Source organism: Delphinapterus leucas, chromosome 12 (assembly GCF_059928025.1).
Source record: "Delphinapterus leucas isolate spDelLeu-1000000601 "Yukka" chromosome 12, BTC_Dleu_Yukka2, whole genome shotgun sequence".
Lineage (NCBI taxonomy): Eukaryota > Metazoa > Chordata > Mammalia > Artiodactyla > Monodontidae > Delphinapterus > Delphinapterus leucas.
In genome coordinates this window covers 80,929,120-80,941,795 of record NC_143140.1, presented here as the reverse complement: position 1 = coordinate 80,941,795, position 12,676 = coordinate 80,929,120, and the positions used below count along the sequence as shown (strand labels likewise).

General features: G+C 47.6%; 1 protein-coding gene across 2 annotated transcripts in view; it reads right to left on the bottom strand.

Annotated features, from left to right (window-relative positions):
* Window positions 1–9,580, bottom strand: part of PPP1R14C (protein phosphatase 1 regulatory inhibitor subunit 14C) — an 87,453-nt gene extending 77,873 nt beyond the window's left edge. The window contains exon 1 of one of the 2 annotated variants that reach the window (XM_022559138.2): window positions 8,773–9,580. In XM_022559138.2, coding sequence (XP_022414846.2) covers window positions 8,773–9,078 — 306 coding nt within the window. In that variant the 5' untranslated portion in view covers window positions 9,079–9,580. The remainder of the gene's footprint in view (window positions 1–8,772) is intronic. The other variant, XM_089922135.1, reaches the window with a different exon arrangement.
* Between the last annotated feature and the right edge of the window lie 3,096 nt (window positions 9,581–12,676).

Below are 12,676 nucleotides of genomic sequence, written 5' to 3'. Positions count from 1 at the left end.
GGTATGTATTTCTGAAATGCACGGCACTGGAAGGTGCTGCCGTCTGGTCTAGGGACCAGTTTCTGCATCACTCACTTGACAGCCAGGTCCTGGACCCCTGAGTGCAGCCAGGATGCAAGAGGCCACTAGGGCTGCAGGGACCACAAGATTTTGCCCTCAGAAGCTGCAGGAGACAGGATTATAGAAAGGTGCCGAGACAGGGGTGAGCACAGGCCAGCAAAGGGCTATCAGCCAGCCTGCCAGTGACGACACCTGTGACAGAGGTTTGCTGGAGGAGAGCAGGTAAGAGGTAGGCAGGTGAGGAGGAGGGAGGGAGAGGTGATTCTGGCAGAGGGAGACAAACGGGAAGGGGTTCCTGCCTGACCTGCACTAGGACCTCGGTTGATAACTTAAGAAGCAAGGGTGGGGTGGGGGAAGGAGATGAGACCAGAGAGGGGGCAGGAGCGGAGCCCTGAGCCTTGTCGCAGGCCATATCCTGAAGGCTGTGGGGAGGGACTAGATCCGGTCAGGATTTTAGAAACACTCCAGACGGCCGTGTGGAGGGGGCTCTGAAGCTTCCGTGGTGAGGGAGAGCTGGAGATGAAGGACAAGAGGAGAAGACCCCAGCCCAGGAACCAGAGACAGGGCTTCGCTCCGGCCTCTGCCACTTGAGAATCACGTGGCCTCTGACTGGGACCTGTCGCTCAAGCTCTCTGTACCTCAGTCTCTCTACCTCCCTTGCAGAGTTACTGCAGGGAATGAACGAGGGCTCAGGAAGGACGGGTTGTGCAGTAAGAACTTAATAAATGCAGCTGCTACTGGGAGCCACGGTAGCATCGAGGCTATGTGACTTTGGGAGTCAGCATGACCTTGGACAAGCACAAGGAACAACTTCTCTGACCTCAGTTTCTTCCTCTATAACGAGAAGAAATTAAGATAATACCGCCCACCTCATGAAGTTACTGTCAGGGTCGACTGGAGGAGATAAAATGTATATATCACCTGGCCCTCCACCGAGAGCTACTTGAGTACCAGAAGTAGCGATAACGGCAGCAATAGTAGAGAGCTGGTAGTAGAACCAGTGCTAGTAGGAGCAGTAATTTGAGGGACATGAGACCAAAGTGTCTCTTCTATAATACAGGTGAGAAATTATATGGTGCTGGACTAAAGCGGTGGCAGTGAGAAGCCAAAGAATCAGATTCCAGAGCTCTAAGGAGGCGTCCACAACACCTCCTGACTGCTGGATGTGACCCGCAGGGAGAGGTCAGAGGAGGATGCCAGCATACTCTTGGCTGGGACACCTGTGGACAGCGTGCCTACCATTCACCCAGGGAACTGAGGAAGAGGGGCAGGTTGCAGAGGAAAATGAGAAACTCAGTTTCAGAGCAGCTGAAGTTGAGGTTCCCACGGGGCATCTGAGTATGTCTGGTACTCAGAAAACAGATCAGGGCGAAATATACAGATTGAAGAGTTGTCAGCACATGGCCAGCAACTGAAGCCACAGGAGTATTCCTATCAACCAGAAAGAGGATGCAGGAGTGGGGAAAAAATTAGAAAGAATAGAGCAGAGGCCCAGAGACAGAGCCAGTGTGACAGCACTGAAGAGGTGGGCAGAGGGCGAAAAGCCAGAAAGGAGGCTGGAAGGGTAGCTAGAGATTAGGATGAGAGCCAGGAGAGGACTGCTCAAAGGCTTCCCTAGGAAATGGTGAAGGGCACCTAATGCCTCAGAAGGTCAAGTAAAAAAGATCCAAACAAACCACTGGACTGCAAAGCAAGAAGATCCTCAGGGAAGCCATGGGAGGAGCCAACATCAGATTGCAGTGGATAAACAGTGGGTGTCATGGCGGGAGAAAGATCTAGAAAAATAGTAAGGGAAGGAGAAGATAGGGCAGCAACCAGAGGGAGTACAGGATTGAGGAAGGGAAGCATTTTTGTGGTAGGAGGTTGTTGGTAAGGGAAAGAAACACTGCAACTTGTGTATGTGCTGGGGTGAAAGGAGGAGGTTGAAAAGCAGCCCAGGTAGGAAGGTAATTAAGAGGAGGAAGTGCCCGGGAGGGTGGATGGATTGGATAGAACAGCGGGAGGCTGCAAGGGACAGGGCAGGTAACAGAAAGGATGCCTTGAAAAGACAGGTGGGGACTTCCCTGGTGGCGCAGTGGTTAAGACTCCGCCTGCCAACGCAGGGGACACGGGTTCAAGCCCTGGTCTGGGAAGATCCCCACATGCTGTGGAGCAACTAAGCCTGTGTGCCACAACTACTGAGCCTGCACTCTAGAGCCCGAGAGCCACAACTACTGAGCCCACGAGCCACAACTACTGAAGCCCACGCGCCTAGAGCTCGGGCTCTGCGACAAGAGAAGCCAACGCAATGAGAAGCCCGCACACCGCAACGAAGAGTAGCCCCTGCTCGCCGCAACTAGACAAAGCCCGTGTGCAGCAACAAAGACCCAACACAGCAAAAAACAAAATTAAAAATAATAATAATAATGATTTTTTAAAAGACAGGTGAAGGTTTGAAATAGACAAGTGCAGGAAACGGGAGACAAGAGAGTAAACTACAAAATGCAGTTATGCACATGGTGCACACACCACATGGAAAATGAAACAGACTCAGTTGTTCCCTCCATCTAGAAAGAGATGATGTCTTTGAGGAGACTATGAGCTGGGCAAGAGTACCCTATGAAGCCAGGTTGTTTCAAAGGTGAAAGAAAAACGGAAGATACTGGAAACAAACAGGTGTCAGAGATGAGAAGGGCAGGTAGGCTAGTGTGGCAAGGGGAACGGTAGAAGCAAAGGAAAAGAGTGGACGGGAGACATGAGGAAGATTCAATTTTCAAAAGAATTCTCTCAGTCTAAGCTTAAAAATCAATTAGCTGCGACTACTGTCTTTAAATTCCTCTTTTGAGCAAATAGGTCAATGGAGGTAGGTGTATATCCAAAAATGCTGAAATAAAACAGTAATGATGCAAGAGCTTGATATAGATGATTGTAACCAAACCCTGCACCAGTTTTTTTCCACAGCCATGAGTATGATAAAGGAGCACCACCAAATAAGCCGGTACTAAAAGATCAATGACTTTTAAAAGGTTTTCGGAAGGTTGACCCTTTTTCATTCACTCAAATAAATGCTTAAGGGCCGAAGAACTGTGCCCTACAAGGAACACAGACAAAGAAAATTAAGACCAATCTTGTCTTCAAATTGTTGATGCCTAACTTCTCTCCACATATATGAAAATCCACAGGAACTTCCAGAATGAGGAAGACTCTAGGAAAAAAGGGAATGAGAGAGCGAATATTTGCCCATGTTCAAGTTCAAAAATACACCAAAGCCTCTGACCTCACATCCGTCTCCAAATTCTACCACCAAATAGGTATGAATACTTCTTTTTTCTTCCCCCCTCCTGCTCTCCCACATCACAGAGAACGACCAACAGTTAGTGGCTGGTTATGATTCAAACTATGACACCGACTAAGGTCCAGCTCCACGGTCCGACCCATTTGGTCCTCATAACACCACCACAAAGGGGCCGGGACTATTCCCTTAAACGCAGGGGGAAAGTGGGGCTCAGAGAGGTTAAGGAAATTGCCCGATCTCTAAGCACTACTAAATGCTGGGGCCAATGTACCTTTCAGGTTCACCTCGCTTCGAAGCATTTACTCTTTTAATCACTGCCTCCACACCAAATTTCCCTAACCATTGTTCCAAAGGGAAACCTGTTAAGTACAGTTTTCATTTCATCCTTTGGCAATTTAGAATTCTTTTATTCATGGACTTTTAACATGTCTAATTTATTCCTTAATATTTTACAGATTGAGTTTATGGAGTTTTTTTTTTTTAAGCAGTTTGGTTTAAAAGTCTATTCATTCTCAAATACCTACACAAATGGGGATTCACCACATAATCCACAAACCATCTTCTAGACAGCACTTTCTACCTTCCAGCTGAGGGACTAACAAAGCAGCAAAGCAGGCTAATTTGGTGTTGCAGAGTAGGAATCGAGAACAAAGCAATGACCTGAACTAAAAACAGGAGGCCTGAACTAAAAACAGGAGGCCTGATCCGAGAACAAATCCACGGACACTGGAGTCCCCCAACATGGAACATCAGTCAACTCAGAAGTTACAACAGCTGCATCAGGGGAGTAGAAAACCTACAGGGGTTCAAGAAGGTGCCAGGCACTGCCCCACCTCAGGAAGCAGTGAGTAAGGTACAGCTGACTTTCTGGACACAGCCCTGCTCTGCTGTGTCCCAGATGAGGGGCCTGGGGCAACTTCTTGACTTCTCTGTGCCTCAGTTTCCACATCCATGAAATGGGAATATCAGAGGTTGTTACTAGGATTCCATGAACCATACCTGATACACAGAAAGCACTCAATAAATTTTAGCTAATTATCTTATATATGCTTAAGCTTTTCCCCTTCAGGAGCTGTATTTTTTTAATGGCAGGTTACAACCCCAAAATGTGTTATGAAATCAATTTAGAGGGTCACAACCAGCAATTGTGGTAAAGTAAATAGAACAGAATATTATATTTCAACATTAATAAAGTCATATTTTATATTAACGTTGTGATTTTTCTTTCACGTACATGGTAACATTAAGTGGCGCTTTGTGAATCTCTGTTTTCATCCACCCATGTGTCAGTGTATGTATCAGGCAGCAAGAGTGTTTCTTTCTAGGGCCAGAATCAAAAAAATCTGAGAACCACTGACTTACAGAATGAGGATGATTGGTAAGGGAAAGAAACACTGCAACTTGTGTATGTGCGGGTTCCCTTACCCGCACATAAGGAGTAAGGGAAGATGAAAAAGTGTAATGTGCTAGAAACCACTTTTTAAAATGTAGACGCCGCAGCAAAAGGAAAGGCCCCCTAAATGGACATTCAGGATAACCCAGGAGATACTCTCACTGTACAAGTCTGTTCATGGCTAGGCTGCTGCGGGCGTTTCAGCAATCCGAGGTTAACAACAGGCTCTTATTTCCAAAGCAAATCAAACCGCAAAACTGGAAGTACAGATGTTATCTTGATGCTGGGCAAGATGGGAAAAATTGACATGACTTATCCAGTTAAGTCCTCTTGCAATACTCGTCAAAGTAGACACTATGCCAGATTTCAAATGCTCTTAAAAACTATCAGGGTTTGGGAGAGATATGAAAATGTCTTAAAACGGAAATTCTTACCTGTGGATGTAGATTTAACCTAGCAGTTCTGTTATAAGCGAATTCCTAGGCGAAAATGTAACTAACTGTACAAGAAGATGAAATGGAAAATAACTATAAACGTAAATAATCATTTTAGAATCTATAAAGACATTTATTTATGTAACCAAAAGGCTGTATGATGTGGGGGGCGGGGGTTATTACTTTTTATTGGTGTATAGTTGCTTTACAGTGTTGTGTTAGTTTCTGCTTATGTACGATGTGGTGTTTAACAATACCACCCTTAGACTGTGTAGGAGGGCCACAGCCCTGGGCCCCACTCACCTTCCTGCAGAGTTCCTGGGACCAGGTGGACTTACCCATCCAGAGCAGGTATCCCTCCATCTGGTTTTAGCCTACACTCTGTCCCCAGAATTCCCTGATCAAATACCAGGACACTTCCAGGGCATGAACAGGCTCCTTCCAGGTCTGGACTCCCAAAGGGGGACTTTGCCACTGGCTGGAGCCAGAGGCACAGTTGGGGGGGGGGACAAAGGGTGTGGACAGACTGGACATGCAAGTGGACACGATGCCCTTTACCTCATTGAAGGTATCACAGGTGAAGAACCGAGGGAAGAACCGAGGGAAGCAGGTCCTGGCCCAGGGGAAGATTCTCGCAACCAGCTATGAGCTCTGGGAAATCTGAGAATTCAAAGTTCAAGCCTAGCTTTCCAGGCCGCTATGAAGATATCTTTGCCAAGGTAGGATGACAGAATATATATAAATGCTCATTAGCTTGATTCATAACTTTTAAACATTTTGACACATGCTATGAGGGCCTCCATCTGTTCTCTTGCACAGGACCCTGCAGAGTTATAAGCAGGCTCGGTGCTTAGAACATGGACCAGAGCCACACTGCTGGGTTCTTACCCCACCTCACCCAGTGACATTCACCAGCTATGTGAACTTGGGAAAGCCTCTTAATCCCTCTGTGTCTCAGTTTCCTCATCAGTAAAACAGAGATGATAACAGCACTCTCTTCACATGGGTTGTTGTAATGACTAACTGAATCAGTGCCTGGAACAACACGCGGTGCATAATATAAGTACTCCATAAATTCTCTCTTTGTATTATTCTCTGTATAAAACCACTGCAAACTTCTAGATAAAACCATAGCCAAGAAGCCATTCTGTGTATTTCTTCTCTCCCACTCCTTTCTAATTTTAAATATCATACTTTATGCCACTCTTAAAAGACCACTATTTTCTATTCTGAAAAGGACAAGTCATCTAACTGCTGACCTGCCTGATGCAAGTTCTTCTGAAATTAAATACACGTTCCTCTGGAAGACCCCCAACCTGGCAGATAGCTCACGCCTCTGGCTGGTTCGAAGTCTGGCAAGCTGGCTTTCCGTGTCAATTTCACGGGCTAAACATTTGGAGACATTACCAATTTTAAGTGTAAAAAAGGACATTTCCTAACCTTCATATTCATGAGATTCAGAGCTACAAGCCAGGTAGGTCCTTCTCGATTCACAAACCAGAGGCTGAAATACTTGAAGCTATCAGCAAGGAAAGGCTACCAGACCAGAGAAATGAAGCTAAAAATAGAGCCCTAACAGTGGGAGAATAGATGGCAGAAGACAATCCCTTACGTGGCTACTTATTAGTCCACAGGCTTTTTCTTATTCAACGAAGGTGTAGCATCAATATAGTATTTACAAATTGCCAACAGCCCTTTCAATGACTTACATTTCTTCAACCTAAAATGACAGAACAACTTGAAGAGGAATATTTGCCCCATTTTAATGACATGTGGGCAGCCTATAGCATCTTGTGTCATTTCACCACAAAACCTCTCAACTCTCTAGCTGTTTGCTATACGTTGAGGTCTGAAACGGGAGAAGTACAAGGAAAAGATTCAAGGTCATATTTACCCTTTAAAATAGGTACCTAACCTACATGTTTAATACAGTGAGTATTCAATCTTTCATTTTTTCCCAATTATTCAGAAGAACCTTTAAAATATATGATTTGCCAACCTGATGAGAGGCTGGAACTCTTTACCAAGCTACATCTATTCAGTCTCCCATAAAAAGAACATTGCTAAATCACTGTTAATTTCAACAACAGTTTCTCTATTAACCCAAATCTTCTCCAAACCCAAAATGGAGTATAAAGACCAGTATGAAATAAGTGAAAAGTAATTGGATTCTACAGAGGCAAGACTGAGCACATCCATCCACCCCACAGTAATCCCATCTAAATCAAATATATTGTTTCTTTAAAGAGTTTTGCCAACTTCCTATTTAAAAAAAAACCCATAAACCCTTCCTATTTTGGCCAGTTTTATTTACGCAATTAAAATGGCTTTTTATAAGAGCTGGGCTGGGGAAACAATATATTTTTACAAGCCCATTAGTCATATAGTCAAGCTTCATTATATCACAATCATTCATCAGGAGTCTGTAATGAGAATGCTGTTTCCTTGCGCGATGAGAATGTTAAGGAAAATATGTATTCACAATAGGCCATAAAATGTGTGAAATCTAAACCAGAGGAAAAGCCAGTGGGTTCATCTGGCTTTCATTTTTGCTGTAGAGGGTAACAGCCCTATAGACACAAACCTAGCTTTAATTTAGAAACCATATTCTTAATTATTAACCCTCTTCATTCTTCCACCCTTTCCAAACTCCACTCCCTTAAGAGAAGTAGAATACTTCATTTACATTAAAGACTCTCATGGGCGATCATTTTGGCTTCGGTCATTTTTCTGCCATACTTTTGTTACAGCTTATTCTAAATATTTCTCCTTACATCAACTATTTCTCCTGACGCGGCAGTCAGATTTGCGTATAAGCTTAGCCCCTGAACTGTGGGAAGTAAATGTCGTGGCGGAGGGGGAGCTGGGCGATTCCGGGCATCCCGCACACCACCCGCAGGCTCCCTTCCTTCCACCCAGGCACCCTTCCAGGTTGCCCAAGGCTTTCATTCTGCGCCCGTCAACGGGAGTAACTGAAACTGGGCAGGAAGAAAGAAAGCTGCTTCAACAAAGCCCAGCGTGTGCAGCTTTGGTAATGCAAGGCCGAATTATGGAGACGTGCGTCGGGGCTGGCTAGAAAAGGGAAAGCGTTCAGCTTATGATTTTGTTGTATATTTCAGAAACCGAGGTGGTCTCTAAGATCCCCAGAACCTCTCCTCTCCGTTAAGCAGCTTTCAGTCTTTTCCCTGCTCCCCCTCCACAGAAACCGGGTCTGCCAGGGTCCCAGAAGTGAGCGCTGTTCTCGTGGGTTTGCGCGCAGCCGGTGTGATCCCCTCCGAGCCCCACTTCGGGGAGCTGCAGCTGGAGCCGAGAGGAGCCCGGGGCTGGCAGAAACGCAGCGTGCTGAGCAAGACCCAGCCCTCGGCACGGCCATCAAGGGGACCCCCAGCTCTCCGGGCACCCGGCAGCTGAACCCGGGAGGGGCTTCCCCACCGCTGCGCCCCGGCACCAGAGGGCACTCTGGAGAGAGAACACGCCGCGCCTCGCTCCCAGACCTGGGTCCCCAGGAGCCAGGGCGGTGCGCGCCAGGGAGCCAGAGCCCTGGAGAATTCCTGTGTTTGCGCAGCGGGGCCAGGGAGGCCCCCGACCCTCCCGGTCCCGCGTCCAGGTACCTCGCAGCCGTAAAGCTGTCCCAGCTGCTCCACGATCCACTCCTCTAGCACGAGCCGCTTCCGAAGCTCTTTGCGATCGTATTTCACTGTCACTTTTCCCTGCTGGTGGCGCCGCTGCTGCTGCTGAACGTGCCCGGCAGCGGACGCCGTGGCCACGGGCGCCGAGTCCTCCCGGGAGGAGCCCGAACCGCTGCTCGAGCCTGGGCTGCCGCCGGCGCCGCCCCGGGGGCTCTGGAAGAAAACCCGCGCGCCGCCGCCGCCGCCGGCCCCGCCGGCCGCCTCACTGCTGCCCGTCGCCACCGACATGTCCCCGTGCGCGCCGGAGACCGAGTGAGGCCCGGAGTAGGGGGCGGGCGGAGCGCCCGGCGCCGCTACCGCCTTGGGCCGGGCAGCGGCATGCGCGGGCTTCGTCAGCACCTGCTCCGCGCCGCCGCCGGCTCGCGGGGAGCTCTGGAGGAGGAGCCGCGGCGACCGGGAGGAGCGCGGGCGGGGGAGGGCGGGGAGGAGGGAGGGCGGGGGCCGCAGCCCTAGGGACTCAGCCGAGGACCCTCTGGGTCCAGCCCCGGAGGCGGATCCGGCGCCCGGCAGGCAGCGGGCCCGGGGCGTGGGAGTTGCGCGCGGCGAAGGGGGTGTGGGCGCGCAGACACGCACGGGCGACCGGCGTGGGTCTGGGGCCAGGTCCTCTGCGCGGGTGACCGTGTGCTGCCCTGCACGACACGGGGATTGCGCTTCTCCCGCCGCCTCGGCCGGCGCTGCCGGGGACTGCGCTGGCGACCGCCTGGGGCAGGGGACGCGGGAAGGGGCCGAGGCGCAGGTTCCTCACAGAGGTTTCCCTCTCCCTGCCGCCTCCTCTGAGGGCGGGGCGGTGTCTCCTCCCCTCCCGGGCCCATCCCGCCGCTCCAAACACCCGTTCCTATCCGTGCCACTTCCTCTCTCGGAGAGTGAGAAAACCTGACGAGGCGATGTTTGTGCCATCAGGCAATCACCGCGCCTGAGAAATTCTCTTCAGACCAGACAGTGTCTTGTTACCTCAAAGACAGTGCATTCAGATATCTTCGTATCTAAAGGGCAGAAGGCTTGATGTCTCTTGGGCAAGGGACTGGGGATATCCTGACAGCAAATACTTCTCTAAGAGTCAGTGCTGGTTACTGGTCTTACATTTCTAGTATTGTATTCCCTGCGTAGCCAGCTTTCTTAATACCATTTCCAAACAACGTCTTTGAAGCTAGCAAAGTAACAGCACTGACTGACTACTTTTAAAACATCAGGCAGCCAAGAAGGGTTACAAATGAATGAGCTTACTATGCGGTTTAGGGCAAGGAGATGGGGAGGAAAGTTCTAAACAGAAAACTGCATGTGTATGTGTGTAAAATTATAGGGAGACACTAATATGTTTCTGTTGTACATAACAATACATTTCTGTTCAGGCAACTGGAAGAAACCGCAAAAGATGTTCAAACACAAGTAAGTAGCTTTCATGAACTTTTTTAAAACCTGGTAAAGGTTACTGGCAGCTACTCAATTAAGTTTCTCAGAGATAAAGAATCAAGTCAATTTCCTCTGAACACTTTCTATGATGGAGAGGATTTTGGGTGGGCTCCTAGACTCACAGCTATAAAGACACTGAAAATAAAAGTAGCCAGCAGCTTTGTCCTGACTCTTCTGGCTGGTGCCCTGGTCTGCTCTATCCAGATTTGTGTCCGCTTTATTCCTTCACTTGGGGTTTTCCAGCCAGAACATGACTGCGAAGGGATTTTCCCAAGTGTTCCATGCCTAATGTGCATCATCGGGACAGGTCTGGCCTTGAAGAGTGAAAGGAAAGATCTAGTGGGGATTGTGTGAAATAAGGTGGCTGGTGTGCGTCTTGGACTCTTCTTGTAATTAGAGGGGGTCAAGGCTAAAAATCCCTGCCCCCTGGAAGAGGCCAGCAGTCCTTAAGGTAGTAGGTTTCCCACCCAACCTTTCATGGAGAAGGGAGACAAAACTACCCTGATTGGCTCCTAGAGATTTTTTTTGCTTAATAAATTTATTTATTTACTTATTTTTGACTGCATTGGGTCTTCGCTGCTGTGCACAGACTTTCTCTAGTTGTGGCGAGCAGGGGCTACTCTTCGTTGCGGTGCGCGGGCTTCTCATTGTGGTGGCCTCTCTTGTTGCAGAGCACGGGCTCTAGGCGTTCGGGCTTCAGTAGTTGTGGTGCGTGGGCTCAGTAGTTGTGGCGCGTGGGCTCAGTAGTTGTGGCGCACGGGCTTAGTTGCTCCGTGGCATGTGGGATCTTCCCGGACCAGGGCTCGAACCCATGTCCCCTGCATTGGCAGGCAGATCCTTAACCACTGTGCCACCAGGGAAGCCCACTCCTAGAGACGGATGACAGTTCTCCACATCACCCCCTCTAGACATCCAGCACTTATCCAAGTTACCTAGCACCTGCTTTAACCAGCTGGACTAACCAAAAAACAAAACCAAAAAACAGCTAAAATTGTAGTTAATGAAGGAGAAACTATATAAAATCTTGGCCCCATTCTGGTGTTGGGGACTGGCCATACCAATTATTTTGAAAACTGTGCCTGGTTTCCAGGAGTGTGGCAAAGAGTGGAAAATTCCAACTCCTTACTTTGAGTCTTTGGACAATGAATTCAGTCATTCAATAATAACTTCAAAGGATCTATAGAAATTCACAAAGTTCTTTCTGAGAATTTCTGATGTCAGTTTTTTTCTCACTGCATAAGATTTCTTCCTTTATGCTTAAAATTCAGCTTTCACTTATATGACTTCAAAAATGACAAGTACTAAGTACATATAAGAAGAAATTTAGAGTTTTAGGCATCCTAACTTGTAGAAAAATAGCCAGGGAAGAGTCAGGCTCTTTCCAGGGGTACACTGACCTTCAGATGCCCAAATGAGTCACCTTGACTTGGAATTATGAGTTGAAGTAAACAAGGGTTCCTCTTCCTATAAATTCAATAGCTCCACCCAGGATATAATTTACATTTGAAGTGAACTCCACAGCCCCATTCTTGCCACAAATACACACACACACACACACACACACACACACACACCTCAGTGTTTGAATAATCAAAACTCAATGTTCAAATCTTGACGGAGAATAGAATTACCGTTTTTGCAGATTTCAAATACTGAAGACAAAATATTTGGGAACAAGGGAATTATTCTCGGGCCAGAAACCGTTTACACAGATGAATATTTAAATTCAGCAAAACCAAAGATATTTCTCATCTCTAAGATTAAAATGTAAATTTGTCCAGGGCAAACCCCTTCATTTCTACTGCAAACAAGTTTTTTTAAATGGTAGTTAATCAAAAGCAATGAATAGTTTTCAGTGAATTAAATGGTCTGGGAGTTTTCTAGAACACAAGAGATGAGCTTCCATCATCTGAGGATTCTATCAGTTGCTCACAGTATTTTCACTTTGCAGAGCACAGTCCATTATTTCGTTACTCTACGGACGGAGTGAGAGCAGCGATGTTGTCAACAGTATATCAGTGTAGTTTTCCTCTGCCTACTGTCTCTTCTCCCCACCCTGCCGCCACCCCTTTTTTTTTCCTTCCTAATTCTGGACCTTTGATTGTATCCCGTACTACAATTTGGAATCATAATTCCAAAATAAAACTTAGCCACTACTTGCCTATATAACCAGAGCCAATAACAGTCACTGTCACAATTCTAAAATTTTGTCTAGGCAATTAACAGAAGTTCTTACCTGACTGTTCAGAGATGATGAAAAGCAGGGGGGAAAATCCATAGCTTCAGCTCTTCCCTTCTGACAAAGATTAAGTATCCCTGCGCCTTCTTGTAAGCCTAGCCTGTGGAATAGTTTGTCTCTTTCTGTAAAACTAAGGTCAAATTTGTTTCGAGAGGAGCCAGTTATCCCCTGTCCAGC